Below are 19,902 nucleotides of genomic sequence, written 5' to 3'. Positions count from 1 at the left end.
GTATATTTTTAATGGAGTTATGTAGATTATATTTTTTTCTGTAGTCTCAACTCTAAGCTTGTTTATTATAGTTTTTATGTACAGAAGGTGCAGGTTTGATATTCATGTCATTTTGTATCATATATCATTGAAATCTGTGACAGTAGTCCTTTGTGTAACACGTAAATGCTGTGCCAATAATAAAAACAATATTATCCATGAATGAGGCCAGATGGTATTTGTGTGATTAAGTATTGATCAGCTTTCGTAAACTGTAGAATGATTGATTAATTTCCTTGTTTTCATCTCATTTTTTGGTCAAACTGACTGACAAGTTGAATGGTGAGAAAGAATCAGAAATTGGATCAGATTAAATAAAATAAGGTTAAAGTATTTTTTAAATGTCAATAATTCATAAATTGTTTTGTGAGCACGACACAGATGCAGATTCCTTTCTGGGTGGTTCAGTGTTTACAGCCCATTAAAGGAGTCATAATGCATAAACTGTTGTGTCCTTTGGAAAGGGTTGGTCAAGTTTAAACCAAAAAATAAATAAAAGTCAAGCCAGTTTCAAAGCCAACAAAGGATATATGTATTTATAATAAACATTACCCCTGGATATTTTTCAACACAAAAAAATGTATGAGCAATTGCAAATAGTACAATTAAACACTCAAATCAAATAAACTCAAGCACCAATTACATTTTCAAAGGTTATATTAAAGCAGCAGTGGGTAGAATTGGAGCGAATACAATTAAAAAAAGATATGAATCAATATTCTGTTACTGTAATGCCTATTTCTCTCCTCAAATGTTTTCAGAACCATCTTGTAGTGTACTGTTTAGCTGTAAAATGAGAAAGTTTGTGACTCGGCAGCCATGTTGAGATCTGTTGAGGAAATACCAAGCACCACCCACCAGCCGGAGCACAGCCAATAGGAACGCTCTCTCTGAAAATGACCTGTGATTGGTCAAAGTCTCCCGTCTTGCGCTAGATTTTCTAAAGCCTGAAAACAGAGCCATGAGGAGGTGCAGAAGTTTAGTTTTCTCTCAGAAGACTTGAAAATGCTGAAAGGTTATTATGGCAATGATGCCAAAAAAACATCTGCGTACTGCAGGTTTAAAGTAGCTATCAATATTTGTATGGTAACTGTATTAAATGACAAACGTAGCGGCGAACCTACAAAGAATCACCAAAATCTGCAGCTCCTCTCGTTTCTTTGTAGACGAGTTTCAGCTGATTGTTTAGCTGTCCGGCACACAACTTTACTGTTCTGGTTCACTCTCACTGCTCTCATAGCATTGTTCTCTGACTTACACTGTTAAACACACTGTGCGCTACCTGCTCAGCACCAAACAGCAGACAGACACAGTTGACGACTAGCTGGTGAACACAGTGGATCATTTCAATCAGGAGAGACTCCGTATAGAATGAACATTAATTTATTACACAATACATAATAGAAGAAAAGTGCAAAGTCTTGTGCGATAAGACTCCAGCATGACGTAGTATATAAAAGGGGGTAGCGATGCCATGGTGAGATTAGGTATATTCCCCCCCGTGGAGTCTAGACACTGGTGGTGGTGGTGAAAGGAGTAGCTGAAGATCTAATGAAGGAATGTAGAGCAGGCCTGGGTACAGAATATGATGAAGCCTGGAGGTGACGGGGTGGAGGCGGGTTGCATCGAGTCGCACTCAAATGACAGCGCAGAGAGAACAGTTTTAAAATTTGATTGCAACGATATGATTGGCTCATGGAGAGCGTGGTAGAATCTGTTTGGTTATTGGTCAGCTGATATAGTAGGAGCCAATAGAGATGAGAGAGAGACAGAAAGGTTGTGAATGAGAGAGAGTGTTAAGAGGGTCTTTCTGTTTGAACTTTCGCTTTAAGCTTCATTTAGCAGCTAAAGAGCCAGATATTTCCCTCAGGAGCTGGTGGGGACCAAAATCAGAGCTAAAAGAGGGTGAATATTGGACTTGACCAGATTGACAACTCCAAATTAATGCTAATGTTGCTCCGTAACTGCTGGATATGTAGGCTAACAAGTTCACCAAAGCCAAAAATGGGGGATTATTCCTATATCTGGATATGTAGGGCTATCTCCTAAAATACCATGAATGAATACAAAGCTTAAATTCACAAAATCTGTTCAGGTTCAGTTCTTCAAACTGTTTCAGACTCTTTGAGGAGGAAATGTGTGTAAGATTAAGTTAAAAGCACTATTAAAGATGTAATGACTGTGTTAAATTCTACACAAGATTAATACAACACTTTTGGATGATAATATTCCCATTTGACCAGTTTTATGACAATACATCTAGTGTCAAATGCAAACTTTAAAAGATGTTATTACACTGTGGAAATATTGACCTATAACTTGAAGAATGACATCTTTCTTTAAATGCAACTCTTGGATTTATTTAATGCTTTTAAAGTGCAAAAAAATAAAAAAATATATAAAGAAGACATGAACAAAAGGTACCTTACGTAGTTTTTTGTCTGAAAATATTTCTTTTGCATAAATGCCGGTTTAATACATTGATCACATTTTTGCTTTACAAGATCTTTTGAATACATGTAAACATTTTGTACGACATGACAGTTTCTAATAAAAACCAATCTCACATCGGCAGTGCCGCAGTTTAAACAGCTGGATTTCATCCTGCTGGTTTTGTGTCAGTATTTTCCAAATTATTCCTGTAATTTGTCAATTTATCAAAAATGATGAATGTATAGCACTACGAGGCTTGGAGATCTTTTTTGTAGTCGACAGAGAGGGATAAATATTCTGTATATTCTTAAAATGCAATTTATAATTGCTAGAAAAAAGTACTTCATGCTCATTTCCACTGTACAAAATGTTTGAATGTTTAGAGCCAGCAGTACTTGAAAACATACATAGCAATAAGCTGTTTTTAAAAACCTTGCTAACATACAACAATATATATTAACACACACACACACACACACACACACACGCACACATACACACTGTTGATTTTTTTTACACAAAATATTTAAGACAGCTAAGGTTTTCATTCTGAACCAACCAATGTTTATAAAACATTTCGAGATTATTGTCAAGACTTTATCCAGACATTTCATGAAAAGATAACAGTGTTGGTTTGACAGTCACCAAAGTGCATCACTGTCCACTATCTACTAACATTCACACATTTAAAAATAACAAAAAAATAATATGTGAAATAGATGCAGTGAAATAAAGAGACACCAGTTCAGGGTATGAGGCAAAAAAGAACTACACAGATGTAAAATTATGTAGTTGATCACATTACCGGAGTTGAAATTTCATGAAACTTGTGAAAGATTGAAAGAAAAAAACTGTGGTTCTGACTGTTTTTAAAGCTCAATTGCAGTTTTTGTGTCCCGTTCCCACTTTCACTCACAGGGTCAATGCTATGGTGCATCTGCCCTGTCAAATACAAAGGTGGGAATGGGGAGGTGATGTTATGATCAAACGCCTCCTTTTGTAAGAAGTTTTTCATCATAATTATGAGGATCTGACAGTCGTCTGCTGACTGAAGATTGTGTTGAAGATTGTGCCATGCTTGTTTATGCAATTAGCTGATAGATAAACATACAATGAGCGCAACAGAAGAAGAAAGTCATCAATCACTTAAAATCCACCAAAGCTCAGGAGTGGAAACATTTAACTTTATATATATATATATTTTAACTTGTGTGTTTTTTTTTAAGTTTTTGCAGCTGCCACCGTCTTAAAATGTTATCAGTCAATAAAAATTATGTTATCATCTGTTATCAATCCCATAGATCATCGTTGTTTTACTACAATACCAAACTGGCTTCTCATAAAATAAACTGTTTGTACTGCGTGACGTGTTTAAAACACAAAGTTTCAACAAATTAAAAAATGATCTATCATGCATGTTTTCATGGATAAATTATTTTAGTGCATGACCGTGGTCTTATCCGTCGTAAAACAATGCCTCATCTTTGCCCAAAAACAAGGGGCTCAATTTAAAATTGTATTTCTGGAAATAATCTCTCTACACCACAGTTAAGGTACTGTTATAGGCTTTTAAAAAACATGTACTGATTTGGCTTTATAGGTAGCTTCATGTCATAAAATAATATTAATTCAGCAGTTTCTAGCAATAACCAAATACAGTGAATTTGCCAGAACGCCAGAATTACAGATTTATATTTTGGTATAATTTAGCATCTGTAGTTTGTGCTTGTTTCAGATTCTACTCTGCTGATTGGAAACTTGAAGTTTCTATCAACGATTTATGGAAATAGTGCAGTCATGTTTGGAGGAGAATTTTTTTTGTATGTGAGTCCTGGGCTGTGGTCGAATAGTCCAAAAAACTGCATCCTATGTCTTTTCCTAACCACTTTGACCTTGACCTTGATGGAAAACATCATGAGGTCAAGGAAAGATGTGAAGGAGAATTCAGAACGACTGAAGGAAAAGACAACCGCGGTGCTCAGAGAATCTGACTGCACTTACACGATGGCAGATGGATGGTTTTGTTTTTTTTGTTTATAACACATAGAAAATGATTAGTCTACAGTGACAAACTCAAGGCCGTATAATTCAAGCAAGGATTCCTGTCCTAAACAGAATCACACCTCCTGAGGAGAACGCTTTTCAATTTATCCAACGTGTTCAATTAAACAGTGAGGTTGATGTTACGGTGCCTTCAAATGAAACTCGTGAGCTTGTGTTTACGACATGGGATGTCGTGTACACGATATGTTGAAATGTGTTTCGTTCAAGTGGTTAAGTCGTGACAACACCAAAAACACCAAAGCAACAGCAATATTAACGTGACTGTTGACGTCTAGAAGCCACAGAGGCTAACAATTTAACAATTTAGCAAGCTAGCAAGCGGGTAACATAATGCAGTAAATGCAAAGGCATAATGACAGAGGAAAAAGATGAGGCCGTTGGGAAAATCTACATTTTCCTCAGACTTATTATAAAGAAAAACAATAATTGACCAAAAATTACAACATAATCACTTATTAAGCACCGATAAATGAACTTCTGTGGCCTCCGTCATTACTGACAACGTCAACAAGCACGTCACAACGAGTGAACTCGGAGCTTTCAGAAACTTTCCACTTACGAGGTTGTGACTACCACAAGAGTTCATATGGACTCTTTTCGTGAACACGTAAAACACGACCGCATTTGAAGGCACCATTATTGACGGCCGAATGCTGCCGCAAGGAATTGTGGGACGTTGTTACCTCCTTTCCTTTGGTAAGGGATGGTTAAAGGAGATAAGAAAGGAAGCATTGAAACACCTTTCCGTAGCATTAAGAGAATTCAAACAGCTCTTATCATGGCTGCCACTTTGTTATTTCTGGGTCATTTCACTCAGTTAGGAACCTTCCGAAGCAAAAAGACTATTCGACCACAGCCCTGGATTTGTACTATTTTAGTATTTCTGTATTTTAAGTTTTTCCCAACATTACTGTAAATGAATGCAGGCTTTTCTACACTATGACTTGTACTTATTTTTTATGAATCAAAGCTAAGTTACGGGCATTTAGCTTTTTTTGTTTTCTTGCACAGAAAGGTTTTAAAATACCACTGAGCTAACGAGACTCCTTACGCCTTTTATCCAAAGTACATACTGTATTGCACATTTAAAAAATAGCAAAGTTTCAAGTCTGAATCCCAAACACCTCGTGATGCATGCATGCAGCTGCCCAAGAAGAGGCTTAATACCAAATACAAGCCAGAGGTGTGAAACCAGCACGTACTGTTTGGGATTTGGAAACACACTGTGGACTGGAGGCACATCTGAACTCTACACAGTAGCCCAATGACAAATCAAATGGAATTCCTCTGTGTTTTTGAAGAAATAAACAATATCTTTTCAAAATAAAAGGTGGGGTCTAGATTGATTCTGCAGTACTAATTCCACTGGGAGGTACGTCCCTGGCAGTCGCACAGTCCATGTGACTGGGGAAATGCTGTTTGGCTTGCAAACGTCCCTGCTTACACTCTGCTTGATATGCAGGAATGGTAATGTTGGATTTTGGGATAAAGAAGTTTGGATTAGAGGCTTTTATACGACTTCGTTCCTGCCTCTGCTCCCTGGGTTTGGAAAGCAAAGGAAGGCATGTCTTTCTTTTTTCTCCCTTTCAAACGTCTCTCTTACGATGGACAGTCCTGACTCCTCCGCCGTCGTTTGATGCCCACTTCACCGTTCATGCCGCTCCTCAGGCTGTCATCCCGCCTCCTCTTCGTCTTCCCAATCTGTTGAGGGGGAGATGAAGGACACATGACTACAGCAGTCTAAAATAAACCATTGTTGATAAGGCAAGTCATCAAAATGATGAAGACAATTCTGAAATTCCTACAATCATAGATTCTGCATGTTTTATGTGCATTTCATGAGAATAGCTGCGTCCGAAATCGCATACTATGCTCCACATACCCAATATGTGTGCTATTGTACTTTTGTGTGAATAAACAGTATGTATCTTTTTGGACGCAGTGAGAAGTAATTTAGGTCGTCACTTCCTGAGAGCCTGCTTGCCGGTTGGAGTCGTGTAACCATGGTAACCTGTACCAACCTCATGTGACCAAAACGACGATTTGTGAGAATCAAAGTCTGAACTAATTCAAACACTTACATTGAAGCGTAGGAAAGGAAGGAAATATTATGCAATATGCGTACTATTGATTTTATACTAAGGTTGTCTCACACAAAATCTCACAAACTGTTTTAGTGAATAAAATATAATGTTAGTGTGGAATTTTGGATGCAACCAATGTGCCTCCTTATATAACAACTGAACAGTGAAATAGAAATAAATCTAAACGGAAATAACTAACCAAATTTGCATTTGTCCTTAATATTAAGAAGTTGTTTTGGTATCATTATGTGTTATTGCTTTTTTACTCTTGAGATAATTTCTCCTTTTTCAACAGAGAAGAGCATCTGGATCAATAGGTGAGAAAATCAACAAATCCATGAATGAACACTAGAGGTCAGCGTAATACAGAAGAAAGCATAATAACACAGAGGACGACGATACAGCAGGGCGTTTTACTATGGAAATGTAATTAAAACCTTTGAATAAATTATAAATCAGCTATATTATTGTTATATATTTGAACTACTGGGTCTTGTTATGAATATCAAAATATTTCTCAGGACATTTGGCTGGTAGTTGTGGGATGAACCTCAATCAATTGTATCAATAACTCTCAACATGATACCTAAAATGGCTGACTATTAGTTGATAAAAAATCCCCCACCAGGTAGATAACCTGATTTATGGGAGTCAGATGTGCCCCATGTAATTTCCAGAGCTGAAATACAAATACAATTTAGTTTCATAGTTCCTAAAAATAACACTTCCACTTCCTAACATATTGTGAATTCTAGTCCTTCAACTATTCGTTGTTTGAATTCTATTTATCTTCAGATAATGACGGCAAGGGGCCTTAATCTCGATATCAGTGGAAAGTGAGAAGGAAGTGACATTTGTGTGGTGCTGACTTGTTTTAATTTGTTTTTTCCTTTGTAAAGCATTTTGTAACATTCTTTTAAAAGATGTTATAAAAATAAAGTTGTTTTTTTCTGTATAAATACCTGAACATAAAACAACAACATAACTGTTTTGGTAGGTCATAAAACTCTGGAAAACAAATTATGTCTCACAAAGCCAAATAGCTGTGTGTGCGTGTGTGTGTGTGTGTGTGTGTGTGTGTGTGTGTGTGTGTGTGTGTGTGTGTGTGCGTGTGTTTGCGTGTGTGTGTGTGTGTGTGTGTGTGTTGAATAGAAATTATATTTATTTTTAGTTTAGTATTTTTCGTTAATATTCAATTCACTCAGTTAAAGAAGGCCAAACAAACAAACCAGCCAGGCTGACTGTTTGTCTACGTTTAGCCAAGAACAGCGTGTTTACAGACCTTGGCGTCCCGTTCTGCAAATATCTGGAACATGTTGGCGTAGGTCTTCTTGTCCTGTTCATGATGTTCCTTAATCTTGCTCTGGCAGATGAAAATCTGAGCACGAGCCGCTTGATTTGCAGGGTTGACTTGCAGCACGTGCTGAAAGTCTTCCATGGCCAGGCTGAAGTCATTACGAAGGAGACGGGCTTCCCCGCGGCGATACAGAGCCTTCTCATTGTTCTCATCGAGCTCAATCACCTTAAACACACACACACACACAGCAATTAGTCAAGATACAGAGAGACAATGTAGTGAAATTAGATTGTGTTTAAATATGGATAAATAGCATCAGGGTCGTGCAGCTCACCTTGTTGCAGTTCTCCACTACTTGTGAGAACTCTTTAATCCGCAGGAAACACAGCGCTAAGTTGAGGTGTGACGTCGACATGAAAGACTGTATCCTCTTCTGCTGCTCGATCCCAGTACCACACTCCATCTCTAGCCAGGAGACGATGCGCTGGTACTGGATGACTGCCTGGTAGTACCGCCCTGCCTAATACAGGAAGATAATACCACTTTATGAACATGTTAACAGTAATACAAAATAATTAAAGCTGCAAGCAGCGATGATCGGGCCCTCGCACCTTAGCGCACGTAATAATTTGATCAGCATGGCAAGGTTATTATAGTAAACTAAAGCTGAAGCTAAAATGAAAATAAGCAGGGAAAAATATATATATATATTTTTTAAAGATTATTGTTTGAGCTTCTATGCCTTTATTAGTGACAGGGATATTACTGAAAGGGGGGGAGAGAAAGGGGATGACATGCAGCAAAGGGCCACAGGTCGGATTCGAACACCGGGCCGCTCAGCCTTTGTGGGACGCCCGCTCTAACAGCTGAGCTACAGCAGCGTACCGTCATTTTTAGTAAACTGGAACTAAATAAAAAAACATATCATTTAAGAAAAACTAAAACTTAATTGAAACTATATGGCCTGGGTAAAAAACGAATGAAAATAAAATAAAAAATGAACGTAAATTCATTTCAGTTTTTTTAGATATAATACATCACAACCGAAAAAAGGAGACGGCATGAATTTTCATCAGCTCTCGTGACATTGAAGCACAGAAATTGCACGGACTTGACATTCCAGGAGATGGTGCCGTGTCGCAATTGCTTCAATAAAGTAGCGCGAAGATAAAACTTAAAACATTTTGGCCATTCCTACACAGTTCTCCAACCATGCATTTCGTATGTATGTGTAGCTACATACTTCTGAGACATTATAGCTGGCCCCTAACAAAAACAAACTAAATATATAAAAACTAAAACTAAACCTTTCTGAAAAACTGAAACTAAACAAAAACTAGCAAACACACTCTGAAAACTAACTAAAATAAAAAATCTAAGTAAAAATGAAAAAGACATAAAAAAAATAAAAAGCTAGGGCTGTCAATCGATTAAAACATTTAATCACGATTAATCGCTAATTGATCGCACGTCCTTTTTATCCGTTCAAAATGTACCTTAAAAGGAGATTTGTCAAATATTTAATACTCTTATCAACATGGGAGTGGACAAATATGCTGCTTTATGCAAATATACGTATATATTTACTATTACAAAAAATCAATTAACAAAACAAAACAATGACAGATATTGTCCAGAAACCCTCACAGGTACTGCATTTAGCATAACAAAATGTGCTCAAATCATAACATGGGAAACTGCAGCCCAACAGGCAACAACAGCTGTCAGTGTGTCAGTGTGCTGACTTGACTATGACTTGACCCCAAAACTGCATGCGATTATCATAAAGTGGGCATGTCTGTAAAGGGGAGACTAGTGGGTACCCATAGAACCCATTTACATTCACGTATGAGGTCAGAGGTCAAGGGACCCCTTTGAAAACGGCCTTGACAGAGTTTCCTCGCCAAAATGTAGCACAAGTTTGGAGCGTTATTTAACCTCCTTTACGACAAGCTAGTATCACATAGATTCCTAATTTTCTAGTTTCATATGATGCCAGTATCTTCACTCTAGCTTTAAAACTTTGGCAGCCCTAATAAAAACTCATTATTATAACGTTGCAGCATGAGGACTGTACCTTAAAATACTGATTCCCTTTATGCTTCACTGCAGCAGCCGAATCCAGCTTCTCAGGCAAGTCCATTTCCCAGGATTCTTTAGCCTTGTGGAAACAGAACACGACAGAAAGTGAGCAAACACTGGTTGTCATGTTTTAGGTAGTCAGCTGAAATCATCTACATAACTTTGGAGGACTTGTTGCTCAAAGTGTGCTTGAATTTATATGTATTAACCAAATCTCTAATGTAGAATTGATTTCTTTAGACATATAAAGTAGAAAGCAGGGCTCACCCTTTGAAAGCCATTGAGGGTAACTTCGTATATTATGTCTTTATCTGGTCCAATTTTGTACTCCGGTTTACCTTCGCTTCCAAAGCCATACCTGTTAAAAAAAAAAGAAAAACATGACAGAGCATGAGCCTGTTGATAATACAAGAAACAATTGTTAAACCACTTCTACGTATCAAATAGCCAAACTGAGTACAAAGATTGTATCAACTGTCAACAGTCAACTCAAGCCACTTGACATTTAAACTATAGTGATGGAAATCACACCTGTGACTAAATGAAATAAAGGCTGCTGGTAAAAATTCCCCACATCTAACACAAGTCAAAATTCATACTATTCATATTGATATTCCAGGCACTTGCTCAAAATGCAGTGATGTAAAAGGACAAACTCTTTCATTGCTCATGTGAAGTTGGTCTCAATACTGCTCCCTTTATTACATATTATTTATTATGAATCTGTACAATGAGGAGTTTAAGACAAAAGACACATTGTACTGTTTAATACGAGGCTGATAGCTCTTAACTGCGAAAAAAAACCCATCTATAAGTAGATCAAGGTGCATGTATGGCATTAAAGAAATGTCATACATGCAAAATAAACAAGATGCATGTTGAGATAATACAGTACAGTTTCTTGAAAGGGAAGATATAGGAGTTACATGAGCAGAAATGGATAGTTCTGACTCTTTATTTACATGGATTTGTGAGGCATAATGCATGGATTATTTTCTACTTTCTGTGTTAGTTTACTTCTTGTTGGCATCAACTCTCAGTATAAATAATTATTGTGCTATGAATTCCTAGTATTCAGTCACCAGCCACTACTTAGTATTGCTCTTGCCTGAGGGGTTAATGGGTGAGGTTGGTATGGGTGGGGTTAACGGATTCTTATTATGTGGTTTGGGCAGTACAATGCATTCTATTTACTTTTGTAATTACACCTTATTACTGTCTCATATTAGTTTTCTTCATCTTTTGGATGAGCGACTTCTCATTCAGGTGTTGACGACCCAAATTGCTCTTCAAGATTGATGGATTTTAAGCTCTTTAGGACTGACCCGGGACAGCGCCGCTGCCGCACTACTGTACACACACGCACCTCTACACACAGCAAACAGCGATATCCATCTGAGAATGACTAATAATAATTAATGTTGAATATGAATAATTAATAATGTTGGGGGATAATTCCCTATTTCATGGGCTATTTGGGGATTTATACATTATTATTAAATACTTAAATATGAGCAACGAGCATTCGTTATCCTCAGTATAATATGTATTAATTATACATTATATAATTTAATATAGTATGTTGTAGAATTATTGTAGGATTGTTGAAGACCACATTACTTCTGATGCCACACACAAATGTACAAAATATGTACTATTAATAGTAGCAGTAACAGCATTGCTGAAAGACTGGATCTTTGTACATTTAGGGATTTTTCTGGTTATGGTATCTGTCTTCAAAACCCCATAGCAGAGAAGAAAAAATGCATTAAAATAGCAAAATGAATACAATCACCATCTGACAGAATTCCTACATTAAGTACAATGCAATAAATGGTTCCTGGGGACACAATTGTATTTTGGCTCAACAGGTGTAATGAAGGACCACAGCATGAACATCTAGCAGCGATAATTACCAAAGCAATCCCTCATTAAGACTGTCTCACTGCGACTGCATTGAGAGAGCAGTTTTTTAAAGGGGATATATCATAAAAAAACTCCCTTTTTCAGTGCTTGTGCACATACATTTGGGTATCTGGAGAGTCTACCAACCCACAAACTGTGAAATAACACAACCCAGTCAGTATTTTTGTGGGCTGCGTCAATCAGAAAACATGTGATTCAACAAGCCATTCAGATTTGGCTCCCCTTCCTATGTCACATGCAGGCTCATTAGAATATATCACCCACAGCTGGAGAACTACCTTTGTAAAGGTGCACCATTCTTTTCTTGCAAGCCAATCAGAGCAAAATGGGCTTTTTTCGGGAGGGGGTCTTAAAGAGACAGGCGCTAAAACCTTTTCAGACAGAGGGTGAATACAGGTATTTACAGACACAGTATGAGGAAAATAAAGTGCTTTTTGAACATTAAAGTATGTAAACATGTTCTAGTAGAAACACAAAATACAAGTATGAACCTGAAAATGAGCATAATATGTCCCCTTTAAGGTTTTTCAGTAACTTACTTTGGCTTTAAGTAAAGTAGACAGCACTCTCCCTTCTGCATCTTGTCCATGGCTCGGTCCACTCCGAGAGGAACGCCTTTATCTTCAGCCTCACCGACAATGAAGCTGACGTCCCTGCTGTCAAACAGCCGACCACCACACCTTCCCTCCAGGTGCACTGTTGGTCATACGACGAAAAATCAGGACACAATTTAACCTCTGATGTAACTTTTTAATGTACTGGTTATTTGGCACAATATCAGTAACTACCCATGAAGAAAAAGGCTGTTCTTACCTTCAACACTTGCTCCATCGTTGGGATTAGTGTAACCGTCACCTTTCACCTTTATTCTTCTTACGACGCCGGAATCGTCTGTGAGAATCTCTCCTTCAAACTTGAGCAGCTCCATCTGTTGTGTCAAATGTTTACTCAATCATTGTTCTACACAAATAGCGATATGAAGCAAAGAAACAAAATTACAGCTCTGCAGAACTCGGTGTGTGGTGTTGGAGTAGGTGTGGGAGGAGAAAAGCAAATTCATCACAAAAAACAAGTAGGAGTCATCACATCAAGTCATGGAGATAAAAAAAGAAGAATGATAAATAATGACTATTGGAGAAACCGCACAGGTAGTCAAGACATAAAGTGTATGTATACTGTACATTCATCTATTAGAAGAAAACAAGCTAAGATAAATAACCCCTTCACATCCAGTCCCCCCTCTATATATACAGTATATACAGTATATATATATGAATTAATAATCTGAATACTGAAGTTAACATTGAACACCTGATTATAAAGCTTGTGGTAACATCTGACACAGTTGGATTAGATCAGGAGCATTGACAAAAGAAAACTTCTGGGGGGTAGAACATTTCAATAACAAAGATGTGCCCGTGGGGGGTAACGTGTAAAGCAGAGCAATTGGCTAAATCTCTTTAGATAGTTCCCAGAACTGAATTAGAATTGTCATTGATTATAGAAGACAGAGAAAGCTTGAATTGTATCCCCACTGAGCTCCAAACAGACTGAACTACTCTAACTGTTTGACTGAAAGGGGATTAAAATAGACAAACCAGTTAATTTTATGACCAGAGAGCTCCATCTACAGGGACTGACACATGCTCCTAAATTATCAGGGTCCCTCAGTGTGATGCAGAAGGAATGCACGGCACAAATGGCAACACTGACGTGGCACACCTACCTCAAACACTACTGAAGCGTTGGGAGGAATTTTGTCGGGATTTCCAGCAGATCCATAAGCGTACTCGGGTTTACACAGCAACGTGCACACCTCACCCCTCTGCATGGACAACACACCGATATCCCAGGCCTTGAGGACTTGTCCTGTGAGTGGGTGAAGTAAATAATACAACTATAAGAGATGTTGTTGGTTTATAAAGCGGGCTTAAAGATTATGTAATAATTTAAATTAAAATGATAAGAATGTAAAGGAATAGTTTGACATTTCGGAGAATGCGCTTATTCACGTACGTGCCCAGAGTTCGATGAGAAGACTGATGATACTACCGTCATATGATCGTTTAACGCCACTAATTTCTTTAACATATTAACGCAATTGATCTTTCGGAGATTGTAGCGGGTTTAATTTTAACGCTAGATTGAAGATCATATGAAACTAGAAAACCTAATGAATCCATTGGTACCAACCATGTCATACTAGCTTGTCGTGAAGGAGGCTAAATAACACTCCAACTTGCGCAAAATTTTGGCGAGGAAAAACTGGTATGGCTGTTTTCAAAGGGGTCCCTTGACCAGTGACCTCAAGACATGTAAATGAAAATGGGTTCTATGGGTACCCACAAGTCTCCCCTTTACAGACATGCCCACTTTATGATAATCACATGCAGTTTGGGGCAAGTCATAGTCAAGTCAGCACACTGACACACTGACAGCTGTTGTTGCCCGTTGGGCTGCAGTTTGCCATGTTATGATTTGAGCATATTTTGTTATGCTAAATGCAGTACCTGTGAGGGTTTCTGGACAATATCTGTCATTGTTTTGTGTTGTTAATTGATTTCCAATAATAAATATATACATACATTTGCATAAAGCAGCATATTTGCCAACTCCTATATTGATAAGAGTATTAAATACTTGACAAATCTCCCTCTAAGGTACATTTTGAACAGATTAAAAATGTGATTAATTTGCGATGAATCGCGATCCAATATTTTAATTGATTGACAGCCCTAGTTGTTTTTACTCTTTGTTCTGTATGGATTAAACAAACAAGATATAACGTGTTAATTTGGTGAGCTTTAGAGGTGCTGTTAGGTGGAGAGAGGTGTCAGTCGTCTCATCTGACTCTCAGCAAGTAGGCGTACTTTCCAAAACATCAAACTAAGAGACAACACTAAGGCACCTTCAGGTACGACAGTAATGCATGAAGTCGCCTACCTTTGCCCACATTGAAGCAAAAAGATTCTTTGCGATCCCGACTGCAGTCAAACTTCTTCCCAGTGAGCAGCCTCCCAGTGTAGTGGACGGTCACTCTGTCCCCAATCATCGGCCACTCTCCATCGAGCCCCGGACGCTTCACAACCTGCAGAGAGAAAGACCAGCTTCCAGTTCAACTGAGAAACCTTTTTTAACAGAGAATATAGAGGAGAAAATCGTGACCATGCCATATGATGGAACAATGAGTCCTACTTGTGCCTGAACACCTACAACAAAACATTAAAATTCAAAACAATGACAATAAATACCTTGATAACTCCTTGGTCTTTACTAGGTGTTACATCAATGCCCTTTGCAGCAAACACGGCCGTGGCTGGATGGCCCTCCATAGTCAGATCCTGATCAGTGGTCATTTTAGCGTGTGGGCATCACACGGTAACACTGTAAACATTATGAGAACACAAGCCTACGTGTTAGCTATCTGAGCACCATAAATAACATGTCTCATGTTTTCACTTTGGGACAAACTCGCAACCAGGAAAATGAGCACATGAAATAAATCTAATTTGTGGAGCCGGACTGGAAAATCACAGTCGCTGACAAAAATATCAATGCAAGATCTCAATAATCCACCCCGTGAATATGACTTTCTCCTCCACATTATATAACTTGTAGCTATTTATGGACACATGTTCTAAATCCATGTACTGTACTGGAGATATATTTACAGTGTTATTGCAAAAGCCTCAGTAACATTGACCCCAACTGTATGAGGAACATTAGTTTGCACTGCAGTTGTGATATCACTACCTTGTCTGATCCCCTACAGAAGAAGTAATTACATAAATATAATATTAAAGGCAGCAGCGTGTTGCTTGCTTCAGTCATTTTATTTTGTAAGACGAGCTGCACTCGCCAAAGAACAGCATGTTCAAGACTATTAGCTTATGGCCCTCTGTGCTCTTTGTCAACCTATAAATGACGTCACATATTTTATGGACACCAAAATTAAATCTGCAGCACAGCAGAACCTCATTTAGATATTTTCACTGTTCATTTTGTAATGAGTGTTTCAACATTAGTCTTTTTTTTCTGAAAACCTTGTATGAGCAGGAACAGTGTGGGCTTGACTACGCTCACACTCTGTACTGATAAAGCTGCGCCTTCACAAATACAGTCATGTAATTTCTCTCAGTGTTTGTGATGAGGCAGGTTAACATCTTGAATTTGATCATGAATCTCCAGCTCAGAGGTGAAACACTGATATATCTTATCGGAATATGAGGCTACAAGCCGTCCGGTTTTGACTGGTCGTGTTTTGATACAGCTCAAATGTTGTCTCCTTAAACAGTATTTGACCTTTACCTGCCTGACCATCATATCCACATAACTACTGATCCCCTCTAGATTTTTTATAGTACCAATTCTCATCCCAAATACTGTGCAGTATATTGTCTCCTTATTGATTTTTAAGTATTTTGTCAAAAGCATTTTTTGGTATTTTGTTTTCTTGCATGTTCTGTATTTCCTAGCAACATACATTATTATCAAACAAATCTGACAACTAATTCAATTTTCTTTCTTTTCTTTCTCTTCAAAACAATGCCAAAATAAAACAATTTCAAACACTGTTGTACAGAGATAAATATATGGATCAGACCTGACATTTGATAATAGCTCTTTCAATACTCGGTAATAGTACAGACACAAAGTTTGAAATCAAAATTTTTCCGATATAGTGTCGATATGATACTTGAGGTTTCGGTAGCAATACCAAAATGGAAACTTTTTGGTGTCTTACGTTGAGACAGGGCAGGGCATTATGACAATGTATATTGTCAAAACGATATAAAAATGTCTATTGTAAATATTTTTCTATGTCGTTTCTATCGTGATATAGGCTAGGCCTATAATTATTTATTTTTTCTTTATAATTTCACTTAAAACGTATGTCCATTTTGCACTCAAGTTCCTAAAATGAGAAAATATTGAGTAGTTTTCATTTGTCAAGTATTTAATTCACACAGGAGTATACAAAAGCAGGCTTTGCCATATGTTTTTTTCATATAGACTATTCATTTATTGAATTACCAGAAAATATATCGTGATCGCGATATGAAATTACCTATATTGTGAGAGAAGATTTTGTCCATATCATCCAGTCCTACTTAAGGTAAACCCTTGAACCTGTTCAGTTCAGGAACAACATTTTTAGAATAAATACACAGGATTATGAATCTCACAGGACATTTTATATGTGATTCTATGGAAATAATTCTGTACCAAAAATGTTTAGCTGGGTAACTGCTCTAAATAAAAAAGGTCTAAAGTTGGCAAAATATTAATTCAAGTTAGGCACTCTCTGGTCGAAGAATAAGTAACCAAGATGACTAATCTGAGCAGACATTCGATGCTCGGTGCTATGGAAACATTCTGCTGGTACCAAAAAAAGATTTGATACCCAGCCCTAACGGATAGATGGAAAGCTAGATAGCTAGATAGATAACTGCAGTCTCACAAAGAGATACGAGAGCAATAAAACTGTAATGACCTGTTGGTGTTACAGTTGCTAATTGTTGCCTCTCTCTTGTCACAGAAGCAGTGGTTGTCAACAGGCTCTGTTATTTAATACATATGGCTGCAGGCATTTTTCAGTCTGCCCTAGCAGAATAATCTTGACATTGTCTGAAGACAATGAAAGAGCCAGTTAGCTATGTTAAGCATGCTGCCAAACACTATTTGGTGATTATTATCACATGCGACAGCTGAGACGTTAACACTTGCTCCAATAGCATCAGCTGATGGGACTGTGCCAGGATGTTACTAAGGTTAGGCCAGAGTTGTGAAGTAACGATTACAAATGAAAATGATGAGAAAACGGACGTTAACCTGACCAACAAGTGTTTTCTGTTTGTCAAAGACTCCCAACACAACTTTCACTTTTACTTTACTATATTTAAACATGCAACATTTCGAGCCCAAATCGGCTCTTCATCAGATAGAGAGGTATAAAGCCAATATGGGCCTGAAATGTTTCTAAATGTAGTTAAAGTTAAAACAAGTTTCTGGACAAGAAAGACGTGCATGTGTTTTGCACACTGACTAACAAGTGTAAACTAAGAAAAATGTATACTGTATATTGCAAGCAAAAAATAATGCAAGTTCTTTCTTAAATTGTTGGTTGTATGCTGGTGAGCCACCGAGGGAAATATATAAATGTGTATGAAGAACTATATAAATAAAGACAATCTCACTGATGAGTCAAAAGTCTTGCTTGAAAACTTTCCTCACATCCCACCTTACTGTAACGCTCCCTGCACTGAACATCATGTAACATTAGGACACGTTAGTGTAGATTTTCTCTATTCTGCTGAAGCAAACAACATGCGTAATCTTATTTAACTTGTCAATCTGAGTAAAATCCTATTCATATTTACAGCAAAGCCTAAAGACTAAAGTGCTATGAGGGATAGGTTTTGCATGGAGCTGATCAGACGGCCGTCTTGCCACTTAACCACAGAGATGACTTAGGGTTAAAAAGGAACGGCAGCTCTCATTCCCTGCATCTAGATTTTTCCACCAGTTGTCCTGGCTTCAACATCCCAGATGCCGTTGATGACCATGTGCAAATATTAGGATATTCTGCCGTGGTGACTAAGTTCTTAAAGAGCCTGTAAGCATGAAACTGAAGCAACAGAGCTTATTGGCCTGAAATGCGTCAACTTGGCAATACACTCATTGCGTTGAATCTTTATTAAGAAATAGATGTGGACTCATTGTCCTAGTGTGAGAAGAACAATCTTAGGAACAGCAACAGCCCAAGCCGTGGCGTACCCATGCTCCTCGACCCACGGGGTAAAACCATAAACATCTGTCGTACTGACGTCCGCTCAATTTATTCTGCTACTTCAATTGTGTGTCACTCTCAAAGATCAAGTGTCGTCCACTGAACTCTTCAACACAAGCGCGGCACAAAATGTCCATCTCTTATGCGGCGACACCTCGCCTTGTGTCTTTTAAATTTCATGGATTTCATTTAAGATGTAACTCGTTGTACGTGCGTGAGTTTGTGCGTGTGTGTGTGTGTGTGTATGTATGTGTGTCTGAACACAATGTTCCTTCTATTCACTGTTCCCCCGCTGGCAAAGCCTGATGGTGCTCACCAATCTGAGACCCCCTCACGTACAACCCAGCTTCAATTTTTGACTGAAAATAAGCAGATCTTGATTATTCAAATGGACCATTTACATTAACACATGATTACATTTAAATAAAGCAAGTGGAGTGATAGCGTGATGAATTACCATTATTGATAAACTCCCATAACTAAAACGCATTCATTGCATCGATTTTATCATTTCACTTTTTTGCTTTTCCTGTATGAAAGAATTAATTATTAAACACTGAACAGGGAATCCAACTGCAAATAGTTACGACACAGATAAAATGGCATGTAGGCTACATGTATCTTAACTCAGATACCCTGCGGAGGAATGCAGGAAAAGAACACAATGAGGCAAAGACCACATCCACAGACGCACACGGTGTATCTGTACATTGTGTCTCACATCCGTACTCTGCTGCTGATTCATAAGTGAACATGTGAGTACACACTGTGCATGACGGACCCATAGGCTGACGTCCTGAGGCACAGCATTGTCTGGCACAGGGGGATTATTTCTTAACCCGACAAAAGACATCACAGGGAGTTACAAAAGATGAATAGTTGCTTTTATAGACATCACTTCTTGGGCAATACTGCTACAGCGGCGTATGTACTTTTAATGTGAATTTTACTGTATTCACAAGGCAAACATAAAGAAATGGTCACCCTTTAGTTAAGTATGTCAGGGTATTTGAACAAGAAGCTGTTTATATTCATTAAATATCTGCCTAAGGCAGTGTGATTCATCTCTGGGACTTTGTCTCAACCCGTGTCCATGTCAGCAGGCCAACTCTGCTTCAATCTCACACACACACACACACACACACACACACACACAGACCTACATCTAAATACTACATATAATGTCA

General features: G+C 37.9%; 1 protein-coding gene across 2 annotated transcripts in view; it reads right to left on the bottom strand.

Annotated features, from left to right (window-relative positions):
- Positions 1 to 5,834: 5,834 nt before the first annotated feature.
- fkbp5 (FKBP prolyl isomerase 5) overlaps positions 5,835 to 19,902 on the bottom strand; it is a 17,134-nt gene continuing 3,066 nt past the window's right edge. For both annotated transcript variants that reach the window (XM_037775944.1, XM_037775935.1), the window contains exons 2-11: positions 15,177 to 15,309; positions 14,869 to 15,013; positions 13,652 to 13,794; positions 12,739 to 12,853; positions 12,465 to 12,621; positions 10,267 to 10,357; positions 9,995 to 10,078; positions 8,252 to 8,437; positions 7,903 to 8,142; positions 5,835 to 6,237 (exon numbers count right to left, since the gene is read on the bottom strand). In XM_037775944.1, coding sequence (XP_037631872.1) covers positions 6,136 to 6,237; positions 7,903 to 8,142; positions 8,252 to 8,437; positions 9,995 to 10,078; positions 10,267 to 10,357; positions 12,465 to 12,621; positions 12,739 to 12,853; positions 13,652 to 13,794; positions 14,869 to 15,013; positions 15,177 to 15,281 — 1,368 coding nt within the window. In that variant the 5' untranslated portion in view covers positions 15,282 to 15,309 and the 3' untranslated portion in view covers positions 5,835 to 6,135. The remainder of the gene's footprint in view (positions 6,238 to 7,902; positions 8,143 to 8,251; positions 8,438 to 9,994; positions 10,079 to 10,266; positions 10,358 to 12,464; positions 12,622 to 12,738; positions 12,854 to 13,651; positions 13,795 to 14,868; positions 15,014 to 15,176; positions 15,310 to 19,902) is intronic.

Source organism: Sebastes umbrosus, chromosome 1 (genome assembly GCF_015220745.1).
Source record: "Sebastes umbrosus isolate fSebUmb1 chromosome 1, fSebUmb1.pri, whole genome shotgun sequence".
Lineage (NCBI taxonomy): Eukaryota > Metazoa > Chordata > Actinopteri > Perciformes > Sebastidae > Sebastes > Sebastes umbrosus.
The sequence above is the reverse complement of the archived record's forward strand: the minus strand, read 5'-3'. Positions and strand labels throughout refer to the sequence as shown.